The following is a 15,215-nucleotide window of genomic DNA, read 5'->3' as shown; positions in this document are numbered from 1 at the left end:
AGGAAGCCACATTGCCTAATAAAGTAGTGAGAATGAGGAGAAAGAGACCAAAGAATAAATCTTGGCAACATATTAGAAGCGTAAAAAACATTTTTTTCTTTAAAAAATTGAAAGATTTTTTGAATGACAAAAGTTAATTATAAAATAACATAAATTATATGATACTACTATATAAAATTTTTGTTCTGACTTGACACGTATTTTTAGTTCATGAACTATTTGTATGTAGTTTCTTCCATACCCAAAGCTTCTATTGACTCATCCACACTGACAATCTCAAGTCTTGACCTTTAATTAATATATCTTCCCTAAAATCTGGAATCTTGTATACAAATGCCTACTAAAAGACTCCACCTAGGTGTTCAGAGGAACTTTAGCATCAATGTGTCAGAAAATAAACTATATTATTCAACTAAATATGTTCCTTCTGTATTTCCGATCTTAGCTACAAAAAATAGAAACCGCTAGCACGAATGGAAAACACTTTCAGCTCCTTCAGTGCACTGGAATCTAAATATTGCTGATGTTATTGTGCCCTGCTTCAGACTGATTTCTCCACTCCTCCTGCTTCTGTGTATAAAAGCTTTCTACTCGTGATATGAGTTGAGTACTTCCTACTGGCTGAGACCACATGCCCCTCAGTTCAAGGAGAGGCTGGGAAGGTGCAAAGCTTTTTTAACCTGCCATCTGGACTCACATGGTGAAGAACTGCCTAAGCAAAGAAAAATGATTCAGTTGCTGTATATCTGAAATAATGACAAATAAATATTCACTACACCATATTCCTCCAGTTATCCAAGTCAAATGTCAAGAAGTTATCCCACAATTATCTGTCTCTTTGTATAGCTACTCAATAGGATGTTTCGCAATGGGAACAAAGAAAAGTGGAGTAAGGGACATAGTACGACATTAAAGAGGGTAAACAGAGAGACAAATTTTAAAAGAAAAGCATGTAGGGATCACTGATAAGTCCAGGGCTTAACGCTACCAAAAATGAATAAATGTCTCTTACACAAATGGAACCCTCTAAAGTTCTGGTGAAAGGGATGACTGAGAAAAATTAAACACACACACACACACACACACACACACACACACACACACACACACTACCAGATCGTTGTGTGTGATTCATAAATTCTTTGAAGTTCAAAACTTATTTGGAATGTGAACTTTCAAAATTTAGTACATTTTCCCTTTAAAAAAAAAAGGATCACAAAACCTAGTACAGTATTAAGTTGTGTGGACTCAGAAAACCTTCTGGTCTTGACTAGAGTTTCTATATTCAGTACTGATGAATTTAATTTTCATATATAATTAACAAATCTATCTTATAAATTATAAGTATGAAAATAAATTGAATTTGTTGTTTTCCCATAAACAAAGAAAATCTCAAATAGCAATGACTGGGTATGGTGAGCAAATTTATTGCTTATTCTGGAAATATGAAAAATGATATCATTGAAATGCAAAAACTACCTCCTCTGAATTTTCATAATATACTTCTCATCTTTAAAAGCTAGTACGCTTTGTGGTTAAATTTAAGAGGAAGGTGGCAGTGAGCTAGAACTTAAGGAACACTGGTTTTTCCTTTCCTTCAACATGTATTAAAATTCTTCATCCTGGGAGATTTCAATATGGTGATTCTTTCAAAAAATTTATTTAGCAAGAGAAAGGAAGAATATTCATATAGAAACATAACTAATAATAAGTGTATATAAGAAGAGTTCCATATAAATTTTGTCAGCGGTCTGAGAAGGGATAGCTGTTTTAAAAGCAGATTAGAATGTGAATAAACAGAAGGAGGAGAATGACATTTCTCAACTGGGTGGAAGAGAGGTTGATGCTTCAGCTTCTCAGGGTACTTCTAATTTGGTCAGTTCTAATGGCTCCCTCACTTATTACCCATGTACTTGGCTTTTGGCTTTTTTCATTAGGGGCTTTTGGCTTTTTTCATTAGGTGATTACGTTTTCACTTACTTCCTTCTAAGCAAGCCTATGATCAAGTGTGAATTTTTTCAGGCTCTGATGTTCTTGGCTATTTATGGCCTCAGCACCTCCCATCCTCTCATATGGTTATAAATACGAGTCATTTCTTATTGTTGCTTCCAGCTAGATCCTACTTAGACTCCTAAGGGTTAAACTGGTGAGCTAACCATTTTTCATGATTAGTCGTCTTGATTTTGTAGAGTCAGTGCTATCTACTGAGTGTGTGAAAGGATCACTGAACTAAATGAAGTTTAAAGAGTTCAGAAAGAACTGTAGAAAGACTCTCAAGGTAAAGAATGGAACTGGAAGGAAAATTTCTGTTGAACAATTTTCTCCTAAATTGTCTGTCAAAGTAATCATTACTGAAAGTCTGAGTTCAGTGAAGGTGCTTACAGACAATTAGTAAACCATTTTAAAGCAAAAAAAAAAAAAAAAAAGAGATATTTCAAATGTATATAACCAGATGAGTGTTGTAGGATGATTCAGTAATATAATTAACCTTGTGTTCTGCCTATTATTTAGTGTTTCTGGTCATTCTTTATTTAACAAGAGATAACTTTCTGGTTGTTCCCAAAGAGATACAATTTAGGGAATATCAGCAAGCAATAGATTAGTGGAAGACCCAAGTGACCATGTGCGAAACTAACAGCAAGCACAGAAGAAAAAAAAATAGTATTAGTTTTTTCTTAAGTTGTTTTTAAGGAGAGTCATACTTTTGTGGCCACTGGAGAAATAATATTGACAACTTAGCTTGGGGAAGGGGAAGTGGCAAGAAAACCAAACTAGAGACCAACAGGATAAAAAGGAACAAATTCTCATTTTGTATTTAAAAGAGGTTTGTTTTTAGAAAACGCGGATAAATCCAGCTATACTGAACCAAACACTGTATAAAAAGGGTCGAGAACATTAATTTATTGATTCATTAGACACTGAATTCAGCACTTTATTTTGTATCAATTACTGCATGGCAATATGAAAATGAATAAATAAATTTTCTTTTATCTTGGAGCTTATAGTTCCTTAAAAGAGACAGATATGAACAGATAAGTATAATTTAATAAGTTCTATAAGACAGTTACACAAAGCTTAAATTGGTAGTATGAGATTCACAGGGAAGGTGACTAACTGCCAAAAGACTCAAGAGAGACGATTGCTTTTTTGTTTGTTTTTGTAAGTTTGTTTTCAGTGGAGACAACCTTTGAACTGGGTAGACAAGTGAAAGAGAGCCTATCAGGTAGAGGTAACAGTGTGTGCTAAGTCATGGAAGTGTGAAAGAATGTGAATGTTTCAAAAATAATGCAAAGTCCAGTATAGAAAAGAAGGAATAGAGATGAACAGGATAATATAATTTGACATTTGAATTGCCAAGGGTCATTCTAAAGAGCTTAATTTTTATTTTTGGAGGTATTGGAGAGAAATTGAAAAAAAATTAAGCAATGAAGTTTATAAGTAGATTTATATTCTGGAAACAATCTGACGGTAATGTGAAAGAGAGGGAAGAGATTGGACTAGAGGTAAAGTAATTGGTTAGGAGGCCAGCATAAATGTCTGGTTAGGAAATAAAAAAGGACTAAAATATTTAGTAAAATTGGTGTGGGAGAAAAAGATACAAATTAAAGAGATATTTATGTATAATCATAACAAATCTTATTTGTGGGTAAAAAAAAATTGAACAAGTTGAATATGAGTCCCCAGTTTCTAGTTTGAATGTCTTACAAGAGTAGAGAACAAGCTCTCAAATCTCAATCAAATTTACCTGCAAAATTGTATATAGATATTAAAGAGAAAATAAACTGGCAGAGAATCAGAATCTTGTACTAATCATCTGAGTAACATTGAATAATTAATTCATTTATTCTTAATTTATTTTTCTCATCTATAAAATATAGTGGTTAAAACAGGACCTTTCATCTCTAAAATCATGACTCTACTTGTATGAATTTTATATTGTTATATAATTTGATTCTTACAATGGTAGGTTGTCATACTCTGTAGCATTTCCTTAAACATAATGATTGCTCATAAGAGAAAATGGAAAAAGGCTGAAAGCAACACTCTTAGGTGAACTGTTTAATTTAAAAAACAAAATAAAACAAAAAGATCAAAAAGATTAATTTAGACAAAGGAAAAAAAAATTCAAACAAACAAAAAACAGACCAATGGTGAAATTCGACCAGGGGGACTTAAGAAATGCTCAAGCAAGCTGTAGTTTGTGAATTATTGGCCCAAATTCACTCTTTTTTGTAGCAAAGCCTTTGCCTTGTGACATTAAGATTCCTTTCATTGGAAGTAAAGTGTACTTTTGCAGACTTTGAGGTCAGCCAAGAGGTGAGCTTCAGCCAATCAGATGTTAATAGTGACAAGAACTACTGAGTACTTAGGTTTATGCTCTTACACTTCTGTATCTCCATGAGAAGAGCTTCTGGAAAAGCTGCCTCTTCAGTCTGGATCTCAGAATAACAAGCACAGCCAGACTCGCAGCTTGAGACAGACACGTTTGCCAGCTTCTGAGAGACAACTCTCAGCCAATGCAGCACAGACTAGTAAGTGAGCCTGGGTTTGGGGTATAATTTGTAATTAGCATTAATATGGCCTTAGCTAACCGGTATACAAGCAAAATTTATGGTTTTAAAATAGTACTTAAACTTTTGGGATAATTTTTACTACAGGGGAAGGTTTAGAAAAAATAATGTATCTGTAGGTTTCCCCAATATCTATTTCTCTCTCTCTCTCTTCTTCTTCTTGCATACAATCTGCTTGGTTCCTGAAATAATTTTTTCAGACATGTGATATAATATTTATGTATTAAAAAGTCAACATTCAAAATTATAGCAAACTCTTTATCTTATAGTTTAGCTTAAAAAAAAAAATGCCAACTCACTATTTTCTGTGTGTCCCTCTAGGAGATGACTTTGGCTGCCGTGTATGTCAAATGATACTTCATTATAATAACAGAGCATGAGGCAAATGGCACTTTTTTGTTGTTGTTGAACTTGATGTCTGCTTTCTATATCTGGAAGTAGAAGTTCAGTATATGAGAACCACTCATGGCAATGTTATAAACATAGAGAAGCAGAAGAATATAGCTGAGTGATTACATGAACAGAGCCAGCTAGTATCTAAGATCTGTCACTTATCAGCTCCGTTACTTTAAGAAACTTTTTAACATCTGTTACTTTAAGGAAGTTGCATCATCTGTAAATTAATGATAATAACAAGCTCCTATTTGATAATGTTATTGTGAGTTTAAATTAAATCATAAAAGTTAGGAGCTCAGAAATAGCCCTACCATAGAATAAACTCACAATAAATAGTAGATATCATTTTTTCTTTTATTATTATGAAAGCAATTTCATGTTTTTTCACGGAAATCTAAGTCGCCATTTCATGCTCAAATCCTTTAGAATGGGATCTGCAACTGGGATCTATAATGGTCAAAATTAACTAAACATTTTGGTAGGGCAGGGTGATGATGTGAAGACTCAAACAGTTGCTTTCATAAATCACTAAATCTCACTTTCTTTCCACCAAATCCAACAATCCGAAAAATTATTTCAGTCTTAACTATCTCCAGTGGGTCTTCAAACTGCAGTGAGATAGAATGGTTTTTTGATGGCAGTGTGCCAAAAGGGAAGGAGTTACGTGAGTGGTCAGATTTCTGAGGAACTTTTGTCATAATTTTGATATTAATGTTACATTTTCTATTTAGATTGTCTTAACATTGTATTTTCATTTTAGATTGTCTTCCTTTATATTATTGAGGATAAACCCAAGTATTAGCCAGAGATCTTGAATCCAGTGTGTTCGCAACTACCAGTCTATATTTTTTTACTCAAAAAGAGACATGAATAACAACATAAGGCTGACTAATGCAGGAAATTCCCCATTTCCAGGTAAGAAGCACATGTATGACAGTCTCTAGAAGGTGTTTGTGAAGTAAACAAATTTACATTTAGTGAGTCTCTACCATCTGCTCTGAATCTTTACCCTCCTGGAAAGTCAGTGTCTCTATGCTCTTCATAGCTTTCATCTGTGTCAGATTATTTTCAGCTATTTTCCAAGGTATCTTATAAACAGATCCACACTGTGTGAGTAAAAGATACTGATATTTGTACTACTTTAATGGCTTTATTTAGATAAAATTGACATACATTGAAATGTACATATTTAAAGTATATAATTTGATAAATTTTGACATATATAATGTACATCCATGAAACCACAAATACCTTCAAGATAATGAACAAATCCATCAATAACAAAAGTTTCCTCATATGCCATTGTAATCTTTTTTTGCTGCCACCTTCAGTATGCCCTTCTTGAGACAACCACGGATCAATTTTGTGTCACTATAAATTTGCATTTTCTGAGATTCTATATGGATGGACTCATATAGCATGTACTCATTTTTGTTTGGCATAATTATGGATCCATGTTCTGCAGATATCAATAGTTCATTTCTTTGTTTTTTTTCTCTGACTAGTATTCACTCATGTAGATGTTCCACAACCTATTCATGCATTTATTCATTAATGAACATTTGTATTATTTCTAGTTTGGGGTTATTACAAATAAAGCTGTTATAAACATTTATGTACCAGTCTTTGTGTGAACATATGCTTCCAGTCCTCTGGGGGAAACACTTATGACTAGAATGGATGAGTTATATGGTAGATATGTATTTAGTCTTTTAGGAAACTTTTATACTGCTTTCCAAAATGTTTGTACCATTTTACATTTCTACCAACAGTGGATGAGGGTACTGATTTTTTCATATCCTCACCAACACTTGATGTAGTCAGACATTTTAATTTCAGTCATTTTAATAGGTATGTAGTGGTTTATAAATTTGGTTTTAATTTGCCTTTTCTTTATGACTAGTGACAGTGAACATCTTTTTATATATCTTATTTCATGAAGTGTCTGTTCAACCCTTTTGCTCAGATTTTTTACTGTGTTGTTTGTTTTCTTATTAACTATTGACAGTACTTTATTCTGGACACAAGTCCTAATCAGACTTTCGATTGGCAAATATTTTTTCCCAGGCTCTAGGTTGTCTTTTCATTTTTTTGTTAATACTGTCTTTTGAAGAGCAGATATTATTAGTTTTAGAAAGTCCGATTTATTACATTTTAATGGATTATGCTTTTGGGGTTGGATTGAGGAAATCTTTGTCTAACCTAAAGTAATAAAGAAATTTTGCTCTGTTTTCTTCTATAAGTTTTACAGTTTTAGGTTTTATATTTACTTCTATTATCCATTTGGAATTAATTTTGGTGTATGTGATATGGTGTAAATCAAAAAATCTTTTTTGCATGTTTATATCTAGTTATTTTGGCACTATCAAAATTACTATCCTTGTTCATGTCTTTATCAAAAATCTGCTGTCCACTTTTGTGTGGGTCTATTTGTAGACTTTTCATGTACTTTTTACACCAATATTATGTATATTGACAATTATAGGTTTATAATAAGTCTTTAAGCAAAGTAATGTTCATCCTTCAATTAGTCCTCTTTCAAACTTGGCTATTCTAGTTCTTTTGTATTTTTACATAAATTTTACAAACAGCTTATCAATTTCTATAAAAGAAAAGGCTTGATGAGAATTTTACTTGTTATTATGATGAATCTATAGATTAATTTGAATAGAATTGACATCAACAATATTGTGTCTTCTGACTCATGAAAACAATATCTCTATTATTTACATCTGCAATTTCTTTCAGCAATGTTTTAGAATCTTTAGTGTACAAGTTTCACATTTCTTTTGTCAGATTTATCCAAATATTTAATATTTTTTATTCTATTATAAATGTTATATTTTAATTTCCTATTGATAATTGATAGTATATAGAAATATAGTTTGTATATATTGATATTGAATCTTACAACATTCTAAACTCACTTACTAGTGATGAAACTGATAGATTTTTTTCTGTAGGAGATCATACCTCTTCCAGCCTTACCGTACAGTCAAAAGGACACCTGAAAAAGAACAAAAAGGGACTTTATATCTCTAAAATTATTATCATCATCATCTTCTTTCTGGTAATTTTAATAATTACACTGGCCACAATTTTAGCAGGTGGGTTTTCCATTTCCCAAATATGCTTATGTTAACTCTTCTATAAAATATTTTATCATATGTGTGCTTTTTATACTTTAGCTCAAGATTAAGAGTAATTTCAGACATCTTTGTACATGGAATAAGCATATGTTCTCTCTTCTATAACATGAGGATAATAGCTATACTAAATATTGTGAAGGTAAAAATAACTTAATGTATATGAAATTTCCCACTAAACCCGTATTTCTTATAGTCCTTACAAAGTAAGGAGCTTGTGGTAAAATTTAAATCACCACACTGCTTCCTTTATCAAGAAAGTCTCACTTTGAAGGAATATCGGAAGAACTAAACAGTGTATTTGGTGACACAGTTAACAATGTCACAAGGTCTTTATCTCACTATAGACCAATAGCAAACAGTTTGTGAAACATTATCTAGCTATAGACTACCTCACCCTAAACCTTATGTTTTTATAGAAATAGCTTTCCTAAGCTATTTCTAGTTAATGCTTATGTTTATAAAAAATATAAATTGATTTAAAGGTGCAAAACACTTTCTTTCTCTCTGGTTTTGCAGCTTGAAATGATGGGGTCAGATTTCCAAATTTATTCATAATTTACAATGAAACATATGGATTATAAAGAACTGGGCAAAAAAAATTGTTGCTATCCTAATGACCATGTTTTTTACACAAAATATAGATTACTTTTAGACCCTGAAAACAGCAAGATATATCTCACCTTTATGATAGTGGACTTTAGACATATATCCTACAAATATATATCATACAAAACAATGTTAATGAGATATTTGAAAACATATACATAAGGATATATGATATAAATGTACATATATAAGTGTGTATATGATATATACATGAATTTATGTATTATAAATATGTATATAACATATCTATATATAAAGAAATAGATGTAAATTAATGCATATCTGTTATATACACATGTCTACATATATGTGCACATACATATGTATAAATGAGTTTATATAGAATATATATTATTAATCAACCTATTCCATGAACTAGGCATTAAAATATACATAGATATGTATATATACATGATTATATATATGCCTATATGCATAAAAATGTATAGATGTGCATATACTGTATGTACTTACATACATATATACAGTTAACATCATGAGAATAAATATCATCACCTAGAAGGAGCATGTCACTTGAGAAGAGTACTAAGCCTTGAATCTGAGCGATAATATCTACCTAAGTGGCATTCATCAAGAATTTCTTTCAACTTAGCAAGAAAATAAATACAAAAAACAAAGAGTTGTCCTCACTTAGGGAAAAATGTGAAGAGCGATTAACGAAGTCTTTCAGATTGGAAAACCAAAGCAATCTGCTGGATTTCATTCACATGAATAATTGGTTTAAATTCTGGGTTTTTCACCCCTTCAGTACTTAATATATCGTTAAATAATTTTTAGTAGGAAAACAAAAATCTTCTGCTGAACACACACCATGCCTGGATGATTGGATTGGTTATCTGGGCAAGTGCTTCTATTTTTCTGAAAATACAACAACCTGGACAGCAAGCCAAAACTTCTGCGTCTCTCATGCAGCAACGCTTGCTGTGTTCAATACCACAAAAGAACTGGTAAGGCAATACTTTTGAACTATGATTATCTTTTCAGAAGTTATAGCTGGTGTGGAGAATGCACCCTGGAAATGGGAATGATCTAGAAAAGACTCTCTTACCCAGTATAGAGAGGGCCCTAATTTTCATATCAACTCAGGCCATAAGAAGCAGCTTATATCAGGGTTTGAAAACATTTACCTCACAAGTTACGTCAAATCAACCCTCATGATATAAATTATAAAGCAACATTAAGGAGATGACTTCTCCCACTTGACTTTTCAACTGGGAGTAGGAGTGTTTAGAAACAAGTTATGTACTAGGCATTCTCCTTATGCCCTATAGAGAGCAATTTATATATTGCTGCCGACCAGAAAGATCCCAAATGTTCTTTAAAGGAGCTCAACCACATGATTACCTAATACTACCTTTTCAAGTGGAAATAGAGCACCAAAATCTTGGGATAGTCCAAAAACCTTTCCATAGTTCAGACCTGGAAAATCATAATAAAGCAACAGACTGTTTGTTGACCTACCTATTTTACACCGAATGAAAGTTGCGTTTTGTAGGACTATATTTAAAAAAATGATAAACAAAGAGTCATGATGAAGCATTTTTCAAAAATACTGCAAAGAATTATAAATTGAGTCAGCATAACCATGAAGACTGGGGAGCTTTGGTGTACAGAAAGGATAAATAAACTTAAAAACATGCAATACAAACTGCCCCCAAACCAGAAATAATAGAGATGTAAAATGTCAGAGGTGGTAAGGGACAGAAAAGTTAAGATCTCAAGGAGCATAGGAATATATCTAACATTAATTGAACACTTATTCTATGAAGAATAGACAGAAGAGAGATTGGCCCAAGTTGAAATTAATTATGTAGAACATTCTGACAAAGATTTTTAAATGAGTACATTAGGGTGGCTGAAAAATATAAATGAAGTCAGGCATTTTACTTCTTAAAAATTAAATGGTAAGCATAAAAGAGTAAAAAATATTCAAATAAACTAAAGGCATAGGAAAAGTATCAATCCAATAGAATTCAGAAAAAGTAAAAGAAAAAATAGAAACACAACATTCATAAATCCAAATATTACAGCAATTGTGATACACTGTAAATGTTTTAACTCATCTCTTGAAAGATGAATATTATCAGATTGGTTTTTAGAAAGCAATGAAGTCATTACATGCTATTTATACAGACATAGCTAAGCACACATGTGCACACGCACACACACGAAAGATAAAAAGATAGGCAAAGCACATCTTTAACCAAATCAAAACAAAACAAAACAAAACAAAAAAGCTAAGTTAGTGGTAATAACATCAGAAAATATAATGTATCAGAATAAATTCTGAACATATATAAAACTTCAATAAACCAATAACTATTCAATATATTTTACTGAAAACAAAAATTCTCCCATCCTAAAAGGCATCAAGCCTAGAAATATTTGCTAGCAAATTTGACCAAGCCTTCACAGAACAGATTTCTTTTATAAAAATTCTTTTAGAAAATAGAAAAGAGAGAAAGCTACCTAATGAAAATTACTACAGAAGTTAAGAAGTAACACAACCCATAAACTAGATAAGGACCAGATAAGGACGATATCATGAACCAGATAAGGACAATATCACCTCTAAGATTATTTCAAAATCTAAAAGTCTATATTTCTATAAAGAGTATAAAGAATTAGGTGAAAGAAAATCCAAGACAATGAGGCATTTGCTGTTTATGCTGTAAATTTCTTTTATTAAAGAATTTCCTGAAGCGATACTCCGACCATTCTCAATATTGGATTGGACTGAGCCTAAAACCAGGACAGACCTGGATGTGGATAGATGGAACTTTATACAAAGCTTGGTAAGTCCTGAGTATATAATTTACACACCTAAAACTGGGACTCTGAGCCTTTCCCACCATGGAGACATCTGAGTTATAATCCATACACACCCCATGGAAGCTTCCTTTGTGGTGGAAAATAAAATGAACTCAGAGAAAAAGTGGTAATACAAATTGTTATACAAATTATTAATATCCATAATATTCTAAACACTATGTTTCATAAACATTTTATCATTTGGCCTCCATAACAACTATGGAAGGTGAATACATTTATCTCCATTTTACAGATGAAAATACTGATGCTCTAAGATGTCGAATAATTAGAATATTTTGCAAAAGATATTTAAAATGTATTGAACAATAAATCCTGCACTTCACCATCATATAGGTTACATTTTAGGCCAGGCAAAACATATAAATTCAGTTTGCTTTATATTCTAACAATATGATATTGGATTAAAGTAAAAGCTCACAGCAGAGGAAATTATTTTCTAACTGAAAGAGTTCACTTATCCCATGGACTTTTTCTTCTTTTGTGTTTTGTTTCAGGTTTAAAATAATTGGAATTGGAGAATGTGCCTATCTACACAAAAGTGGAATTAGCAGTGCTAGTACCCACTTGGTTAGAAAATGGATTTGCAGCAAACCTTACACATGTATTCCAAGAAGTTAAGAAATCATAGACCTAAGATATTTTACATAAAATGTAGTTCTTATTCTTCATGAAAGAAATATATTACATTAATATGAAAGTAAATGAAATTTATGTTTAGAAATTTTCACTGATGTTTCACTCCAAATCTAAGTCCATTTTTTAAATAAATCTATTAGGTTCTTGGCATTCAAGAAGTATATGCTCCAGCATGTTTAAAAGTCCCCAAATCTCTTATAGAATAAATTTTTGGTATGTAATACATTAAAATATGAATGAAAAATTTAAATGACACCTTAAGTTATTTAATCCTATGAATTCAGACTAGGGTCATTTAAAATTACTTTTTTTTTTGCACTTGTCATCTTTCTTTTATTATCAATACCCATTTGTTGGTTTTCTTTTAGTTTTGCAATATTTGCATTACTTTATGAGATTCGCTCATGAATATAGTATAATTCAAACACAAGAATAGTGTTTAAATGTGTTGATTTACTAGTAAATGAATCTCTTTCATATACCAACTTCACAGCAAAAAAAAAAAAAAAAAAAGATTTCACATTTAGACCATCATGGTAGGAGACTTCAAGATTTTGAGTAAACAGTCAGAACTAACAGTGTCCTATTTGTGAATGCCAAGGACCTATTGCATAATGAACAATGTGAATAGTAAAACTTTGGTGGGCAAACAGGTGAAGGAGGGGTTTGAACGTTGCTGCTCAAATCTCTCTCTATTTAAGAAAAGTTGTTCTGCATCAGAATATATACTTTTTTAGAGGATAGTATCTTTGTGTTTACTCAATGTTAACAATCTCTATTTGTAAAATATAATTATTTTTTTGACGATATTGTGAAATCTGTGATCTGCATCCTATGGATGCTTAATGTATACACATTAAGAAAAATTTAATAGTCGTAATAGGAGAACACATATTGGAGAATGAGATTAGTAAGAATTTAGGAAAATAACAGTAAAGTCCCATTCTTTTATCTTCTATTACAGACCATCTCCAATTTTTTATCTTTTCACCTTCTCTCTTCACCCTCATTTTACTCTTTCCCACCCTGTACTCCTCCACCACATTCTTTATAAATGCTCATTTGACTATTTTAATCTCGACATGAATAGAGGAAATAACTATCCACAGTCATATAAGTACCAAGACAGTAAAAGACTAAAAAAGAAAATTTCCTTTCTAACTAAAACTGACTATTGTGTGGGTCATTAGAAAACTCAGGACTTTTTCTTAAGTTCTTCATTTTATTAGACTGTATTGTATTATTACACCATTGTTCTCCTGAATCAGGAGTAAATAAAATGATTTTTTAATTGAAAATTAGAATATAAAATGATGATAAAGACCTTAGCAATAAATCTACAATTAGTTCAGAAAATCAGAGTCTAGATGAATGAACTTTTGATGTTTAATTACCAAAGAAAGAATTGCAAAAACATATGCAAAGGATGTATGAAAAGGTTCAGTGACAGCACAAGGATAAAGTGTCTCAAAGTTGACAAAGAGGTGCCAAGCAAACTTCTTATAGGAAAAATATTTTAAAATTATCATGTAAAGAAAGTAGTGATTTCCTAGGGAGAAAATTCTCAAGATCATTGCCAGCAGACTGAAAAGTATATGTGAGGTTACCAAGTGTTGTACGATTGAGAAATTATAGTAGTCTGGAAGCACTGGAAGGATAAGTGTGAGATGGAAAAGAATAAGCATTTGAGTTGAGGACAGGAATTGGGGAAGAAGTGAGGGAGGACCACAACCAGATTTAGGGGAAATTGTGATTTATGCCAAAAAAAAGTTTAGCCTTGATGCTTTATGTTACTTCTCTAAAGTTTTTGAATACTTGCAAATTAGATAATAATATCTTCAAATACATAATTTAGAGTAACACTCAAGGCAATATAAACGTTATCTAAGAAATTATTTAGAAGGCTTTTCAATTGACTAGAAGAAGACATTTGTTAAGAACAGGGCCAGAAACGGTGGCAGGGAGAATGGAGAGGGGCGAATGGATTCAGGAACACTTTCAAAGATAAACTCTTAGAAAATTTAGGATGATGAGGAGGATGAAGGAGAAATAGATATTAAGATTAAATCCCAGGTTTCTCCCTAAGTCAATCAGATGAATGGTGGTGCTATTAACTGATGTAGAAAGATAGGGATATTTAAGAATCACTGAGTTTCAGGAATCTGGAGGCAATCCAGGTGGAAATGTTTATCAGAAAGTAGGTTATAAAGTTCTGGAACTGAGAAGCAAATCTGGACTGGATGTATGAGATAGATGCAGGGATCTGAGGTATAAGCTTACAAAACAAAGGGAGAAAATTACATGGTAGCAAAAACCAGACAATTATTTGCTTAATAAAAAAAAAAAATCTTATATGTATACTGGTTTCTTAATTTTTAAAAAAATTTTTAAAAAATTTAGGTGAGGTCTAAATTAGGGTAATTTAGGTTTGGTCACAGAGCTAGATCTGTGCCTGTAAGAGTAGAACAATAGTATAACTTCAGACAAATAAATTAGAATAATACGTATTTTTCAGAAGATAGAGATGCTGCAATACTCTGAAGTATTGAATCTGTAAAACTTCTAATACTGAATAGTGTCTAAGATCAAGTAAGAAAATATACTAATGTTTTTTGCTCTTTCAAGTTATAGTTTTCAAAATTATATTTTCATTGTACTAACCTCTAATATAGAGTAATAATGTCAAGAATCTTTTTGTATAACTCATGGCTTTTATGGTACTTAATGCTATTGCATAATTAATGACAGATTTTAAAGTGTTTGCCTAAAGTCTATTAATTAATACTAAAATAAAGTTGTTACTTTAAAAACAAGTTGAGAGTTTGGTGTGTTTAAATTAAATTACAAATATTTTCATATCTCTGTTGAGATAATAATGGATAATTATGCTTGGAAGTGCATATCTCTAAAATTCTGGAAAAAGAACTTTAAGAGTTAAAACTTTTTTACACTTGATTAAAATTTTTGTTATGCTTTTAAGTATAACATATATGCACTTATGTTT

At 31.5% G+C, this 15,215-nt stretch overlaps 1 protein-coding gene across 4 annotated transcripts; it reads left to right on the top strand.

Annotated features, from left to right (window-relative positions):
- Nucleotides 1–4,381: 4,381 nt before the first annotated feature.
- LOC120611708 (C-type lectin domain family 2 member A-like) lies at nt 4,382–14,642 on the top strand. Of its 4 annotated transcripts, none has more exons than XR_005655273.1 (6): nt 4,382–4,532; nt 5,728–5,882; nt 7,917–8,074; nt 9,521–9,690; nt 11,435–11,538; nt 12,070–14,642. XR_005655273.1 is itself a non-coding variant. In XM_039874284.1 (6 exons), the coding sequence occupies exons 2-6, from the start codon at nt 5,834–5,836 to the stop codon at nt 12,191–12,193; spliced, it is 591 nt and encodes a 196-aa protein (XP_039730218.1). In that variant the 5' UTR covers nt 4,382–4,532; nt 5,752–5,833; the 3' UTR covers nt 12,194–14,642. The 4 variants fall into 4 exon arrangements, 3 of the variants coding, with proteins under 3 accessions (XP_039730218.1, XP_039730219.1, XP_039730217.1); XM_039874284.1 differs by having other exon boundaries at nt 5,752–5,882; nt 7,931–8,074; XM_039874285.1 differs by having other exon boundaries at nt 7,931–8,074; nt 9,524–9,690.
- Nucleotides 14,643–15,215: the final 573 nt, after the last annotated feature.

This window comes from Pteropus medius, unplaced genomic scaffold, assembly GCF_902729225.1.
Source record: "Pteropus medius unplaced genomic scaffold, Ma_sr-lr_union100, whole genome shotgun sequence".
In the NCBI taxonomy this organism is placed as follows: Eukaryota; Metazoa; Chordata; class Mammalia; order Chiroptera; family Pteropodidae; genus Pteropus; species Pteropus medius.
Note: the sequence above shows the minus strand (reverse complement) of the source record. Positions and strands in the feature narration are given on the sequence as shown.